This window comes from Lissotriton vulgaris, chromosome 10, assembly GCF_964263255.1.
Source record: "Lissotriton vulgaris chromosome 10, aLisVul1.2, whole genome shotgun sequence".
Classification (NCBI taxonomy): domain Eukaryota; kingdom Metazoa; phylum Chordata; class Amphibia; order Caudata; family Salamandridae; genus Lissotriton; species Lissotriton vulgaris.
In genome coordinates this window covers 979,320,591-979,337,903 of record NC_141698.1, presented here as the reverse complement: position 1 = coordinate 979,337,903, position 17,313 = coordinate 979,320,591, and the positions used below count along the sequence as shown (strand labels likewise).

The 17,313-nt window shown below is 43.9% G+C and overlaps 1 protein-coding gene across 1 annotated transcript in view; it reads left to right on the top strand.

The window, feature by feature from the left end:
• The window catches only part of LOC147689096 (uncharacterized), a 96,294-nt gene that overhangs the window by 12,249 nt on the left and 66,732 nt on the right, over positions 1 to 17,313 (top strand). The window contains exon 2 of the mRNA XM_086940008.1: positions 11,366 to 11,461. Within this exon, the coding sequence (XP_086796134.1) occupies positions 11,366 to 11,461 (96 nt within the window). The remainder of the gene's footprint in view (positions 1 to 11,365; positions 11,462 to 17,313) is intronic.

Sequence of the window (17,313 nt, the reverse complement as noted above, 5' to 3'; positions counted from 1 at the left end):
ACAGTGCTAATAAGAGGATCGAAAAAAACTCCCATACAATGTGTGGTCTTGGCTGGTATGGGGTATTGTGTTCTTCCAGCCATCTTCTCCTCCCCTCCTCCTCCTCCTCCTCCTCTCCCTCCTCTTGTTGACCACCAATGTAATCTTGTGGTGGTCCTCTTGGTGGTTGTGGTGGTGGTGGTGGTGCAGATGCTCCAGATGCTGCTGCTACTGTAGCCATTTCAAAGTACAAAATATACCTCAAAGATTGCAAAACAGGTCTTCCTAAGTCGAAGGACAAAGTCAGAATAAGGAAAAAAGGTGGGGTTTTTCATCATTTGGAAAAAAAAAAAGGCCTGAACCAATGAGAAGTGTTATTTTCAGGTCACAAGACCAGGGGCTTCATCATTATGAAACCAAAACTGTTATGAACCAATGAAAAGTGTTATTTTCAGGTCACATGACCCGACGCGCTTACGCTACGCACCCCTGGGCGCGCCCCGGGGCGTGTCACGGGGTGCGTCGCGTAAGCACGTCAGATGCTTACGTTGCGCGATCGTATTCGCTCGAGTGCTTCCGGGTGCGCTTACGCCGTGCGTATCACTCGGACGCGGCTACGCGATACGTCACGATCATGTTTTCGTTCGCGATATTGGCGCTAAAGGGACGCTTCCCGGTTCGCGCACCGGGGCGCTTCAAAAGACTGCGCTTTCCGGGGCGCTAACCGGGGCGCGAACAGGGAGCGCTTCGGGGCAAAAAAACAAAGAAAAAAAAAACAATATACAGAAAAAACATTGTTTAACATAAATATATAATATAGGATTCATTTTTAAAAATATTACATTTCAGAGCTATAGAAATTTGCTATGAAAAAACCTTTGAAATTCACTGAAAAAACCATAGGTTTCAGACCAGTTATAGTTAGGAATTAGCTTTTAAAAAACCTATTAAATTCACTGAAAAAACCATAGGTTTCACACCAGTTACAGTTAGCAGGAAATTTTACTGACATAAAACCATTGAAATTCCATGTTATAGTTAGTTGGACTCACTATAACTTGCGCGCCTGCAATGCACTGCTGATGACGTCACATATTATATCACTCATGACATGGTCATGAAACACACACTCACTGGATGATGTCATCAGTGATGTCATCAGTGATGTCATTTGAGATGTCATCATTGATGACATTATCCAGTGTCTGTAAAGTTTAAATATGTTTTACATATTGAAGAATGAGTGGATGTATAAGTGTCTGGATGAAGGATTTAGAAGGTGCGTGACTGACTGTATGAGTGAGTGATTAAATGTGTCTTACTGAATGCATAGGTTTGTGACTAAACTGTCTGAATGTGTGCATCATTATGTCTGTTGTTGTGTAAGCTGCTGCATGTGTTGATCAGTAGCTATATGAGTGGCTATATGGGTTATTGATTGGTTGCCCAAGTATTTGTATGTGAGGGTGAGTGTGTGGTGGTGGCTGGGAGGTGTGTGACTCTGTGCATAGATGTGTGAGCAGTTGATTCACTTGGTGTATGGGTTCAAGAGTGCATATGGAAACAGCTGCATGGGCGGTTCACTGTGTGCATGGGTGTGTTGGTGAGTGAATGGATATCTCAGTGCTACATGTCCAAGTAAGTACATATGTAAAACACAGTGCATGTGAGAGTTGGCATGAGAGTCTGTGATTGCGTAAGTGACTGTATGGATCAATGTGTACTTGTATCAGTGATTGTAAATGAGAGTAAGTATGTGTTAGTATATGTTTGAATAAGTAAGGTTATGTGTGTATAACTGTATAGATGAGCAAATGGGAGTGTGATTGATTCTTTGCATGACTGACTAGGTTTGTGAGTAACTCCATGGATGAGTGGCAGTGTGTCAGTGTCTGTATAGGTGTATGAGTGCATATGATTGTGTTGTATTGATGAGTGACTGTATGTATGAGTGATTGTATAGGTGAATGAGTGGATATTTGTGTAGACTTAGGAATCAGTGAGTTTGTATGTAGTAACTAGTATTGGTGTGTCAATGGTTTCAGGAATGGTAGTCTGTATTCAACACTGGATGTATCAAAGGTTAGATTAGAGTGTGAGGAGGTGCATTATATTATCACATGGATGATGTCATCAGTGATGTCATCAGTGATGTAATTTGATATGTCATCAGTGATGTCATCAGTGATGTCATTTGAGATGTCATCAGTGATGTCATCAGTGATGTCACTGACCATGTCATAAATGATGTAATATGTGACATCATCAGCAGTGGATTGCGGGCGCGTGAGTTATAGTGAGTCCAACTAACTATAACGTGGGAATTTCAATGGTTTTGTATGAGTAAAATGTCCAGTTAACTATTACTGGTGTGAAACCTATGGTTTTTTCAGAGAATTTCAATGGTTTTTTAAATGCTAATTCCTAACTATAACGATTGTGAAACCTCTGTTTTTTTCACTGAATTTCAAAGGTTTTTTAAAAGCTAATTCCTTTCTATATCGAGTTTGTAACCTACGATTTTTAATTTTTTTATTTGCTGTTTTGTGTAAGTATTAATTATTAATATTTTTTTTAATAATAATATTTTTTAAATGTTTTTTTTTTTTAATCATTTTTTCCTGGGGCGCTCTCGGTGCGCGCACCGGTAAGCTCTCCGGAGAGCGCACCCAGAGCGCTATTTCTACGTTTGTGTAAAAAAATATGAATGAAAAGTAAATAATAACGCAAGACATTTAGTACCATACATATAAAAGCAGTATTTTTGATTTACGAAATGAAAATTATTTTACATTTCCGTGAAACTATCGAAACGTCACTTAGGCGCGCCGCGTATGGGCTCCCAGAAGCGGTTACGTTCGCGCCGCATATGCGCCCCTGGAAGCGCCTACGTTCGCGCCGCGTAAGTGCTCCCGGAAGCGCTTCGGTGCGCGCAGCATAAGCGCGTCAAGTCATGTGACCTTAAAATAACACTTTTCATTGGTTGCTAACAGTTTTTTTTACAAAGAATGAAATCCCCACCCATTTCCTTCACTTCTTCTTTCACTTTTGTGACTGCAAGACCTGCCTTTTTGCTCTCGGTTCTTTGTTGGATATCTTGGATTATCATGGCAGCCAGACCATCCAGCAGTGAAAATGACACCAATGAATTCATCTATGAAGTGCCTCCTCAGCCGAAGGTGAAAGAACATGTCATCTGGAAAAAAAATTCTATACCTAATGGGCATAAAAAAGTAAATGCACCAAAAGTTGAATGTAAAATCTGCCATGCTGTACTTTCCCGTGGAGACCCCCAAAAGAAGTACAGTTTTGGTAATTCAACTATGATTCGCCACGTAGAAAGGAGGCACCCCCAGAACTATGCCCGGGAGAGTGTTAGGGCTCTAGCACAAGAGGCTTCCAGGGATGGGGCCTCTACATCAACAGGAGGACCAACAACATCGGTGAGGGGGAGATCACAAGAGCTGATTCCGAAAATTCAGCCTGCTTTTAACAAAGGCGTCCTGAAATGCAGAGACTGTGATCAGCTACTTTGCTATGGGGAACAAAGTGTTCTGCTCATGGTTCGAGCATTGGAGAACCATCGCTGCCGTTCCCAGCCCTAAATTTGTTTGTTTTTTTTGCTCCTGTTGAGCAGTTTCCATTCCCTGTTTTTGTTTTTGTTCTAAAAAAAGAAAAAAGAAGAAAAAAAAAGTTCTTTTCAGAACTACCTCCAATTCTCATCAAAGAGCTATAGTTCTTAAAAAAATGAAAAAGAGTAAGTGAAGTGGAGTGCATTGATAAAGGAGAGGAAAATGAGTAAGAAAGAACAGAAAGGTATGAGAGGAGAAAGGAACTGAAGTAGGGGGACTGAAAGAAGGTGAGTGTGGGGAAGGAAAGTAAGGAGAAGGAGAGCGAACATGGGGAATGTGGCTATTCAAAGAAAATGTAGAATAGGAACGGGGTGTGGAAGGGTAAGAAAAGATGCATTGCTGGAGTTGCATCATTTTTGTGACACACTCCAACAATGCATCACTTTTGCGCTTACAGATACGTCTGAAATACTGATGTATCTGTAAGTATTTGCGACATAATGCGTCATATATTAAATATGACGCATGAGTAGAAGACTGAAGGCCTCATTTATGAGGCCATGCGTCACTTTTACGCCACCGTTGCGTCACTTTTTGTGACGCACCAGTGCTGTAAAAAATTAACCATATTCAGTCATATTTACAAAGTGACGCATCTAGGTAGATGCGTCACTTTGTAAACCCCTGCGCCACATTATACCTACATCAGGTGTAATGTATGCAAAAGGGACGTATTGACGCAAGAAAGGGTCGTAGAGGTGACGCTGTGAAATCAATGAGATCTCAGTGCGTCACTTTTAGGACGCCGTTGTGTCAAAATCTTGGGCCTGCCTCACAGCAGGCGTAAGACTGATGCAGGCCCTTTCACATAGGACGTGCCACTTTTGAAAGGGTGCATTGCTGGAGTTGCATCATTTTTGTGACACACTCCAGCAATGCATCACTTTTGAGCTTACAGATACGTCTGAAATACTGATGTATCTGTAAGTATTTGCGACATAATGCGTCATATATTAAATATGACGCATGAGTAGAAGACTGAAGGCCTCATTTATGAGGCCATGCGTCACTTTTACGCCACCGTTGCGTCACTTTTTGTGACGCACCAGTGCTGTAAAAAATGAACCATATTCAGTCATATTTACAAAGTGACGCATCTAGGTAGATGCGTCACTTTGTAAACCCCTGCGCCACATTATACCTACATCAGGTGTAATGTATGCAAAAGGGACGTATTGACGCAAGAAAGGGTCGTAGAGGTGACGCTGTGAAATCAATGAGATCTCAGTGCGTCACTTTTAGGACGCCGTTGTGTCAAAATCTTGGGCCTGCCTCACAGCAGGCGTAAGACTGATGCAGGCCCTTTCACATAGGACGTGCCACTTTTGAAAGGGTGCATTGCTGGAGTTGCATCATTTTTGTGACACACTCCAGCAATGCATCACTTTTGAGCTTACAGATACGTCTGAAATACTGACGTATCTGTAAGTACTTGCGACATAATGCGTCATATATTAAATATGACGCATGAGTAGAAGACTGAAGGCCTCATTTATGAGGCCATGTGTCACTTTTACGCCACCGGTGCGTCACTTTTTGTGACGCACCAGTGCTGTAAAAAATGCACCTTATTCTATCATATTTACAAAGTGATGCATCTAGGTAGATGCGCCACTTTGTAAACCCCTGCGCCACATTATACCTACGTCAGGTGTAATGTATGCAAAAGGGACGTATTGACGCAAGAAAGGGTCGTAGAGGTGATGCAGTGAAATCTATGAGATTTCAGTGCGTCACTTTTAGGACGCCGTTGTGTCAAAATCTTGGGCCTCCCTCACAGCAGGCGTAAGACTGATGCAGGCCCTTTCACATAGGACTTTCCCCATGTGAAAGGATGTATTGCTGGAGTTGCATCATTTTTGTGACACACTCCAGCAATGCATCACTTTTGTGCTTACAGATACGTCTGAAATACTGACGTATCTGTAAGTACTTGTGACATAATGCGTCATATATTAAATATGACGCATGAGTAGAAGACTGAAGGCCTCATTTATGAGGCCATGCGTCACTTTTACGCCACTGGTGCGTCACTTTTTGTGACGCACCAGTGCTGTAAAAAATGCACCTTATTCAGTCATATTTACAAAGTGATGCATCTAGGTAGAAGCGTCACTTTGTAAACCCCTGCGCCACATTATACCTACGTCAGGTGTAATGTATGCAAAAGGGACGTATTGACGCAAGAAAGGGTCGTAGAGGTGACGCAGTGAAATCTAAGAGATATCACTGCGTAACTTTTATGACGCTGTTGCGTCCAAACTTGCGCCTGTATCACAGCAGGCGTAAGACTGATGCAGGCCCTTTCACATGGGCCTGGCCCCATGTGAAAGGATGCATTGCTGGAGTTGCATCATTTTTTTGACACACTCCAGCAATGCAACACTCAACATTTTATTTTTCCACTATTGTTTTTTACACTCTTTTTCCCCGTGGTGCACTCAGGGTGCGCGTACCGGGGAGCGTACCGGTGAGCGCCGCCAGCGCTCACACCGTGAAATTTAAAAAAAAAAAAACGTTTTTTAGCCCTTCATGGTCCTTCTAGGCCCCCCTTAGAAAACCTAGGGGGTCAGGGGGTGTCTACTCTGCCCCCTTTTAATTATATCCCCCTTTCTTTTTTCACCTCTTGTGTCTCGATTCTACCGAGACACAAGATGGCGGACTCTCCGGACTGTTTAGAATGTTGACAGACACCTGACAGCCAATCAGCTTTCGCTCGCGCACTCCCGTAGCGCGCCGGGTGCGCTCACCGGTACGCGCACCGGGGAGCGCCGTCAGCGCGCCTATAGATATATATGTGTTTTTTAACTTAATTTTCCTAAAATCCACTGGAGCAAATTTCACCAAACATAGCAAAGGCACATCTGCGTACCAGTCCCTACAATTTTGCCAAATTTGGCGTAATTCCGTTCAGCGGTTCGGGCTGTAGACTTGTCAGACCGTCCTATGGAAATTAACATGGAGAAAACACGTTTTGGGACCCCCCTTTTTTCTCAGCCCCCACTTCACTAATCCCCCCGAAACTTTCAGGGAAGGAGCGGAGCGCAGTGAGACCATTTTAACGAAAATTACAGGCAGATCCCTCAATCGGCGCCAAAGTTATTCCCAATAGAATGTTGCAGATTTCCTATGGTAGCCAATCCTAACTATAACTACCTACTGGCGACCGCCAGTAGGTAATGTAGATATATATATATATATTTGCATACAAAGTGATCCTTCGAACCCTGGTTGCGCTCCACTACTGGTGCTCAGCATAGGGGCCGGATCATGGCACAAACAGCAAATTTTACTCCAATGATGCGGCACACAGGCTTGGGTGCTTTCAGCTCGATTTATTCAACACAACACAACTCTAACCAACGCGTTTCAGCCTGACCTCGGCTTTGTTCACGGTAAGTGAGTAATCATTACTTTTTACTTTTATATCCTCAGCTACCATTATGGGGCATTGTGGGATATGTAGTGCAATGACATATTAACAAATATTTACAGTTTAATCCAGGCATTGTGTTCTTATGACATGCATAATTTTGTTTGATTAGCATTTATATAGTTCGTGGGTGTAGTACCCATTGTTTTCCTTGGTTGACAGTCATAATGTTAATTTAATTGTTGTAATGTCTCTGGGATGTAGCATTGCCTTTTGGTCACCGCCATTGTCTGTCTTCTCTTGTTACCAGTGTTGAGTTCATCTTAATTTTTAGTGTTTGACTGGTGCTGTGATATTGTTAATTTTAGCTTCATTCAAAAAAAAAATAAAAAAAATATATATATATATATATATATATATATATATATATATATATATATATATATATATATATATATATATATATATATATATATGTATGTATGTATGTATGTATGTATGTATATATATATATATATATATATATATATATATATATATATATATATATATATATATATATATATATATATAAAGAAAAGAAGGTTTGCCCAATGGAGAGATCACACGAGGAAGGGTTATTCAAACCTCCAGCAGCAGCAGCGGCAGCATACCCTTGCGCTTCCTCTGATAGCCAAACGCGTTTCGAGCGTAGAATCGCTCTTGATCACTGGCCTGTAACACACACAAAGAAAGCGTTTTTTCGTTGGAAACTTTATTTAACTTTTCAAGTCCCGCCCCAGTGGGCGTAAACACTCAAGGCATTGTGGTCTTGATAGTCCAAAATTTATTATGTTATCCACAAGGGAGTAACAATTTGGCACAATCCCACTGGGGCAGAAAAGAATACGGAGCTAGCGGGACCCACCAGGGTGATGTATGGAACTTAAGTCACAGCATAATAATGCACATTCATATATTGCATTGTGGCGGGTGCTGCTTCCAGCATCGCCCGCCACAATGCAATATATGCGGCATGCCACCACTGCCGTGGCGGTGGCATCCTGATTGCAAATTGAGTGATCTATTCTCTTTTCTCATGAATAATACTGCATGGGAAATTCCCTGATGTATGGAAGGTAGCATTGGTGTTACCGCTACTAAAAAAACCTCATCTAGACCCTGCCGAGCCTAATAACTATCGGCCAATCTCCAGAATTATTTTCTGTTCTAAGGTTCTGGAGACAGTGCTTAATATTCAGCTTACTGCCTTTGTTTCCTCTAATACTTTGCTTGACCACTCTCAATTCGGGTTTAGAGAGGGGCCTGGATCAGTAACGGCGCTCATCGCCGCAAGTGAGGAGCTAAGGATGTCATTGGACAAGGGCGGGAAGGCCGCCTTGATATTATTAGATCTGTCGGCGGCCTTCGACACCATCAATCACAAAATTCTTATCAATAGACTGTCTGATCTGGGCGTCCAAGATTCTGCTACAACCCTTCTAACATCATATCTCGCAGAAAGATCTTTTCGAGTTGAATTAGGTGGGGTCAGCTCCCAAACCTTTAATCTTCAGTGTGGAGTGCCACAGGGCTTATCGTTGAGCTCCACACTGTTTAATATTTATGTGTCCCCATTGGCTGCTCTGATTGGACAGTTTAGCTTTTCGGTAATCTCCTATGCAGATGACACACAGATAGTCGTGTCCATAACCAACAATGAAGACGAGGTGGCGCATCGCTTTAACATCTGCATGACCCATGTCAATTCTTGGATGCAATCCAATTGCCTTAAACTGAACGGCACTAAGACCGAAGTTCTACTCTTGGGTGCTAATCCATTGACTTGGTCTCGGAGGTGGTGGCCTGTAGTTTTGGGGGACTGCCCAATACCGGTCTCTCAGGCAAAAAATATTGGGGTCACGTTTGACTATAGGTTGACCTTTGACAGTCCAATTAATGGCCTTACTTCCAGCTTCTGGTCAATCCTTAAAATGATTTGGACGGTGCGCCCCTTTGTGCCTTTGGAGGCAGTAAAGACGTTGGTGACTGCGCTGGCGTTTTCCAGACTCGATTACGGTAATGCACTGTATGTGGGGATTCAAACCCAATTCTTTAAAAAGATGCAACGCCTACAGAATGCAGTATCCAGATTAATATTGAACATCCCCAAGCACGAATCAGATGCTCAACAGTTGGGAGCACTGCATTGGCTCCCGGTTAAGAAGTGGATTGTTTTTAAGACTCTTTGTATCACATTCAAGGCACTTCTTGGAAGGGGTCCTGCCTACCTAACCTCACGTATAAAATACTATGCACCGTCCAGGAATCTCAGATCTGCACATCATCGACTGCTGCAACTGCCCAGGTTTAAGCAGGTTCAATGGGGAGGAAGGAGCTTCCTGTGGGGAGCCGCCAAGTTTTGGAATCGTCTTCCGCTCACAATCAAAAACAGCTTGGATCTTCCAGCTCTTAGGAAAACAGTAAAAACTTGATTGTTCAAAAGTGATATCTAGTTCATCACAGCTTCTCGCTCCCTGAGTCTTTAGCGCTAAGACGTCTCCGGGCATTCGTTGCGTTCTATAAATCGGATAATCAAATCAATGGCGGGACTGCCGCACCTCTGACGGTCAGTCACGAGTACCATTACAGTGGCGGGCGGACTTGATGGACCCCATAGTGTGGTAATGATACACCCAGAAAATACTTATACCCACAAGTGCAGTATTTATTGGTTGTGGTTTTCCTTCCTATTCTAAGTTTTTTTGCATGAAATGCGGGATGTGATTTGGTATTGGCGATTGTGTATGGGATTACATAAATATTTTAGCTATCCAACCAGGTATCTAGTCGTGCATTTCACAAATATTTTCCTGGAAAAGTGTGAACAGAAAGCATTTCCAAATTCTCACAACTTGTAATTCAAAATTGGACACAATCATCTATTTGCACACCTGACTGTAACTTACCAGGCCACTCTGAATTAAGGCATAAGTAGTCTGAAGAGGGCATGCATTACTATACATGTTCAGCAGCATTGCCTTATCTATCATTGCTTGTGAGACACTTAGACCATGCATATTTCATTGGTTTGTTGTACCAAAAGACAAAATACTAGCAGGTTATGAACCAGACTTATAGCTTTCTCATGGTCTGACAAGTGGGTGCAGCTGTAGATTATTGCTAGGACAGAGTTATATTCAGCATTTCACAACCATACAGATCCAGACATCAGGGAAAAAATCATCTGATCTGGATCATGGATGAGATGTTGTATGCAGGACAGTGTTTAAAGATGCCAGCTGTGGGAAATAATTGGAACAAGTACTACTCATACCCTGGGAGCGTCTATGTTCTTGAAACAAGCTGTGAATGAGGCCTGAAAAATCATCTCCACTTTACGAGAATGAAGATGGAAATCACGGTTTCTTGATTTTGTAAAGACACCTTTTTCTGCTTCTTTGAGAGACACTGTAGTTAAGTGTATGGTACTGGGTAAATTTAGATGTCTGTAGTCAATTGCGGTGGTCACATTTTAGATTTGTCTTAGTTGGGTTGCAATACAATTGTTCTAAGTTACCAAAATGCTTCTCCTTCTCTCGTTTATTTTTATCATAGCAGATATTTTTTAACAGAAGAACAATCAGCACATAACATGAGAACTAGACAAAGTACAGGTGAAATACCGGATGAAGTCCCCTTTTCAATATAAATTGAAAAGATTCATTGAGATAAATTGAGTATCTGGAAATGCGAAGGAGAGCGCAGAATTTATAATTGGAAACCAGGAAAACCTGTAATGGTTTAATTGTTCACAACGGTCAAACTCTTATGGGCAACTATCTCACTGCCCTCGGTTCTGTGGTTTAATGGCTGAGCTCCTAAGTAGGAATGTATGTTAAAAAGCCAAGCAATCAGGACTTCCCCCAGAGCATCAGCTGATAATGACTTAGCAGATATTTCCCAGTGTTGATACTTTGTGGAAACCTTGCGTGTTTTGATCTTGATCGTGAATTGCTTATCAAAATGGTGTGAAATTCATGTCTCTTGATAACTCAAGCAGCTAGAGGACAACTGGAGCAAATTTACAATAAAAATTTGGCAACGCCCCACTCCGACATTTTTTTTAAATGCAAGGATGTGCTGTCCTCATAAGAATACAGCACACTCCTGTGTTTCCTCTAGCGCTGGTGCAAAAGAAGCTGCCTAGCACCAGTGAAGGCACTCTGCCCCCATGTTGCAAGGGTGCCTGCACTACAGGGCAGTTTGTTTATGCGCAGGAAAGGACACCTTCCTTCACATAAACAATCATGAGTTTAAAAAGATGTGGTATTGAGACAAAATCTGTGCTTACTGGATCATAAATATTTTTAACATATTTTTTTTCACATTTGCTTCACAGCAACCTGTTATCCAAAATGCAAAAATGGCGGGGAGTGCCTACGACCAGGCAAATGCAGATGCCCCCCTGGCTATGGAGGAAGGTACTGCCACAAAGGTAAATTAATGTAAATCAGGGTTGGCGTGTACAAGAGATAGTGGTGCTGTGCCCCCTTGAGTGTTGCGCTCACATGGGTAGCAGCCAGAGATTTCGGAAGACAGTACAGAATAGCAAGAGACAAGGATTGGAAAATAAAGTTTTCTTGTGTTTATCTTAAGTTTTTATTTCAACAGATAAGATTTAAGGTGTGTTAGTTTGGCAATGGAGCATATGCGGAAGTCTCACCAACAATAAATTCTTTCTTTAATGAGTATTTTGTAGGTACATAATGCTGAGTTTATTATTCAGCATACACATATATTCATAATTCAAAGAAAAATGTCCATAGTGCAAACAAGTAGTACAGTTTATTTTATATTGTATATAAAATTAGTAGCGGTTGAAACTAATTCAAACATCATCAACACTATTTGTACCTATTGTATAGTCACTTTCTCTTTCTTAATAAACTACTTTGCCTAGATCAGTGCTGGAATTGGAAAACAACTCTGAAAACCCTTATGTAGGGAAACTGGGAGATACGGTTAAAGGGGTGGCCAGGGAGCAGGGCAGCAAGTGGGCGGGGTCAGCAGGGCAGTGTAAAAACGCGATATAATTGCAATTACACTACCTTACAATAAGTAACCGAAAATCTTCAGTAAAACTTTCATTATTATCCTATTGTGTGTAGCAGAAATGGTAATTATTGCAGCAACCAATAACATTACACTCACACCAAACTCTCACACAGGACATAAATACATTTAAATACAGATACAAACGATCAAAAGAAATGTTTATATTACCTACTGGCGGTCACCAGTAGATAGATATAATTAGGACCTAGTTTCCATAGGAAAACAGTTTTTGTTTTGCTAATACCTTTTGCATTGTTTGATGCTGCTGTCTTGATAGTTTCAGTGTGATTTGTCAAGCGGGGACCGAGAAAAAGGGGGGTCCCAAAATGTGTTTCCCCATGCAATTTCCATAGGGATTTAAGACCTGACTACAGCCCAAACTGCTGAATGGAATTACACTAAATTTATTGGAACGGTATATCTTGGTCCAGAAAGTGACATTTTTGTGATTTGTTGTAAATCCATTCAGTAGTTTTTGAGATATTAACTAAATCCAAATTTGTATATCTAGGGACATGACTCCTCCGTGGATCCTACTCTGATCCTCCATGTATTTGCAAATCCATGTGCCAACAGCAATGCCGGGATTGGCTGGCCGCAACTTGAGAGGAAAGTTGCAACCGTCATTTTGTTCATCGGGACACTGTTCCCACTGGGGAAAATAACGTTAAAAAGTGAAAGAAGGGGTCAAGGTAGAGGTTCCTTGCCCCTATGGGACTAATGGAGGACTGATGGAGGGTTCTGTGAGGGACCTCTCATGGGCAAGAAATTGTCCAAAAACTTTTTTTTAGCCATGCAAGGATCTGCGGAACCTCCCCGGAATCTCCTTGATTTAGGTGGATCCACAGATCCAGACCCCCAATAAAAAAACATACTCTCACTCACAGATCCACACACCTACTCACACAATTACTCACACACTCACTTACATACCCACACAAGCACTCACACATTCACTTACAATTATGCAGCCACTCCCACTTACAGACCCTCAGTACCATTCATACACTCACTCACAGACCCTCACATAATTCCCACACCTACTCACACATCCATTCACACACCCACATAACCACTCACACACACACACACTCACACACCCATACAGCCACTCACCCACTCACAGACCCTCAAAACCGCTTACACACATAGTCACACACAGCCACAGCCACATCCACTCCCAGACCCACACAGTCAGTCACACATGGACTCACACACCCACCACAAACTCACATACCCACTTACATACCCACTCAAAAACCAACCAGGATGCAGGGACATTATGGCTAGGAAATAGTATTAAAAACATAGAAATTCACTAAAAAAACAAAGGTTACAGGAATATTATGGTTAGGAAATAAAATGTAAAATTTACTTAAAAATTCAATGAAAAAAACAAAGGTTAAAGGGACGTTATAGTTAGGTTCAGATTTTACAAACACAAAACCATAGAAAGTTAGCAGTTATAATTATAGCTATAATTCATACACTAAGGTAACTATAACTCACACCCTTACCATGCACCTGTAATTACCCCCATATTATATCACTTATGTCAACCTCTGCAGTGAAATTATTTATGAGAAAACTGTGCATGGAGGGGTTGCGAGTTATAGTTATCTTAGGGCACGAGTTATAGTTACATTGGCTCAGTTTAGCAAATCCTCGTGAAATTTTCAAAGGTAGTACAACCATCACTTCAGCTGCTGTTCTGAAAGTTTGGGATGATTCGTCAAGTGGGGCTGAGAAAAAGGGGGGACGTCCCAAAACACATATTGCCCTTACAAATTCCAATAGGGATTTTAGACATGACTACAGCCCGAGCTGCTAAATAAAATTATACCAAATTTAACGATCGCTGTTGGTTCAGAAAGTGACCTTTTTTTGAATCTGTTCAGTAGTTTTTGAGATATGAAAAGAAATTCAAATTTAGATCTATAGGGACCCGATGGCTCCACAAACCCTTCCAAACTCGTGCTGAGATCTGATTGGCTGCCAACACTTCAACCAGGAAGTGTTAGCAACCATCTTGGGACTCGGCTTCAGAAAAGTCCCTGAAAAAAAGTTCAAAAAATGAAAAGGGGGTAGGGTAGGAATAACTCTAAGGTCTGGTACTGCGGTCCCTGCATGGCAAATAAGCATTTTATTTGTATTTTGTGGCAGGAAGCACGCTGGATCCACGGCTCCCACTGAAAACTTAAAAAATAAAAGAAGCACAGGCTCCTGCGATGTTCTACTGTTTAGCCTCCAGGTGGGACACGTCCAGGGGGCATGCAGGGTTAAAAAAGGAGGCGGCATGGGGCCCCCCTCCTGAGGCTCTTTTAAGTCCTGGGAGCACCACCTCCCCGGGCCCTTGTAGTATAATGAAGGGGGACACCAAAACCCCCTCCATGGGCTCTTTGGGACCACCACCTCCCCAGGGCTTTATTTTTAATTTGGAGGGGGACAATACAGACCCTCCTCCTGGAGCAGGTTCAGGCCCACGGGACCACCACCACCGGGGCTAAATTAAAAGTAATGGGGGACACGCAAACCCCCGGAGCACAACTACCTCTCCAAGGCCTATGACATAATTAAAACTGGGAGTGGGGCCACTCGGCCCCTGTCCTGGGTCATATTCGACCCAGGGGACCACTACCGCCCTGGGCCAGGCCATGCACATCAAAGGAGGGGGGCCTCACAGCCAACCTCTTGGAGCCATATATGGCCCAGGGTACCACCACTGCCCCAGGGCCTGCTCCTGGTATGTCCTGGGGTGCCCAGGACATAGCTGTTTGCTTTGACTTTGTGGGAGCTGTAACAGCTCTTGCCTAGTAGAACAAACACAAAATCCGCTCTCAGCAAGCGAGAGCTGTGAAACGACTCTCGCTTGCTGAGAGCGAAGTTTTAATCTGTCAGGCAGGGAAACAGATGAAAGGAGTGCTCTCACAGACAGGGAGCTGCATGCTTAGCAGCTTCCTGTCTACGAGAGTAATGCCGGCTCCCGCAGAAGGCGGGGAGCCTGCTGGGACCATTGGGGCCTTAAGGCTCCCCCCACGGTCTTCGGAGAAAAAAGAAAGAGGCAATATAAAGGTAAGAAATGAGCAGAAAGAGGCAGAATTAAGGTCAGTAAGGAGTAGAAAGAGGCAGGTTTAAGGTCAGCAATGAGCACAATGAGTCAAGATAAAGGTCTGAAACAAGCATAAAGAGGCAGAATAATGGTCTGAAATGGGCAGAAAGACGCACAATTAAGGTCAGCAACGAGCAGAAGGAGGCAAAATAAAGGTGAGAAAAGGATAGAAAGAGGCAAAATAAAGGTGAGCAATGAGCAGAAAGAGGCAGAATAAAGGTCAGGAATTAGCAGAAAGGCAAAATGAAGGTTATCAGCGAGCAGATAGAGGCAAAACAAAGGTGAGAAATGAGCAGAAAGAGGCAGAATAAAGGTCAGAAATAAGCATAAAGAGGCAAAATAATCAATCAATCAGAGTACTTGTAAAGCGCGCTACTTACCCGTGAGGGTCTCAAGGCACTGAGGGGAGGGGGTGGCGCTACTGCTCGAAGAGCCGGGTCTTGAGAAGTCTTCTGAAGGCAAGTAGGTCTTGGGTCTGCCAAAGGTGGGTACGGAGGGTGTTCCAGGTCTTGGCGGCGAGGTAGGAGAAGGATCTGCCACCGGAGGTTGTTCGTTGGGTGCAGGGAACAGCGGCGAGGGCTGGTCTGGCGGAGCGGAGCTGGCAGGTGGGGGTGTAGAAGCAGAGTCTGCTATTCAGGTAGGCTGGTCCGGCATTGTGGAGTGCTTTGTGTCGTAAGTGTGGAGCTTGAAGGTGATCCTTTTGTCGACGGGGAGCCAGTGTGGGTCTCTCAGGTGGGGGGTGATGTGGCTGCGGCAGGGGACATTGATGATTAGTCGGGCGGAGGCGTTTTGGATGCATTGTAGTCGTCGTAGGTGTTTGGCTGGGATTCCTGCGTAGAGTGCGTTGCCGTAGTCCAGTCTGCTGCTGACGAGGGCCAGTGCCACCGTTCTTCTTGTTTCAGTCGGGATCCACTGGTAGATCCTGCGGAGCATGCAGAGGGTGTTGTAGCAGGAGGAGGAGACGGCGTTGACCTGTAAATACATGGAGAGGGAGGAGTCGAGGATGAATCCTAGGTTGCGTGCATGGTCAGTGGGTGTCGGTGCTGTTCCCAGTATGGTCGGCCACCAGGAGTCATCCCAGGCTGAGGGGGTGGGTCCGAGGATGAGTACCTCCATCTTGTCCGAGTTCAGCTTCAGAAGGCTGTTCCTCATCCAGTCGGCAACGGCCTTCATTCCCTGGATGGTTTTGGTGGTGTGCGCGTCCTTGGTGAGGGAGAGGATGAGCTGGGTGTCGTCAGCATAGGAGATGATATTGAGGTCGTGTTGGCGGGCCACTTGTGCGAGGAGGGCCATGTAGATGTTGAACAGTGTCAGGCTGAGCAATGAGCCCTGGGGGACGCCGCAGATGATGTTGGTGGCCTCGGATCGGAAGGGCAGGAGGCAGATGCTCTGGGTTCTGCTGGAGAGGAAGGACGTGGTCCAATCAAGGGCCTTCTCTTGGATTCCGGCTTCTGGGAGGCGTGTCTTTAGAGTGCAATGGCAGACCATGTCGAAGGCGGCTGACAGGTCCAGGAGGATGAGGGCTGATGTTTCGCCGTTGTCTAGTTGGCGCCTGATGTCATCTGTGGCGGCAATGAGGGCTGTCTCGGTGCTGTGATTTCGTCTGAACCCGGACTGGGACGGGTCCAAAATGTTGTTGTCTTCCAGATGTTGGGCCAGTTGCATGTTTACGATTTTCTCAATGACCTTCGCGGGGAACGGGAGCAGGGAGATGGGCCGGAAGTTCTTGAGGTCCTTAGGGTCCGCCTTGGGCTTCTTGAAGAGTGCGTTGATTTCGGCATGTTTCCAGCTTTCCGGGAATGTCACTGTTTCGAAGGAGATGTTGATGACCTTCCGTAGTTGCTTTGTTGAATACGTGGTGCGGGCACGGGTCTGACGGAGAACCTGAGAGGATGGAGTTCATGACCTTGCGTGTCTCGTCATCGTTTACGTTGGACCAGGAGGTCAGGTGATTGGCACTGGTGGTGTTAACAGGAGAGGTGGGGTCTGGCGTAATCGGGCGGTCATGGTGTTGAAGCTGTCATGGATGTCAGCGATCTTGCAGTGGAAGAAGATGGCCAGTGAGATGCACAGTTCGTTTGTCGTTGGCGTTGGCGCTGCGTTGGAGAGTTCCTGTACGATGC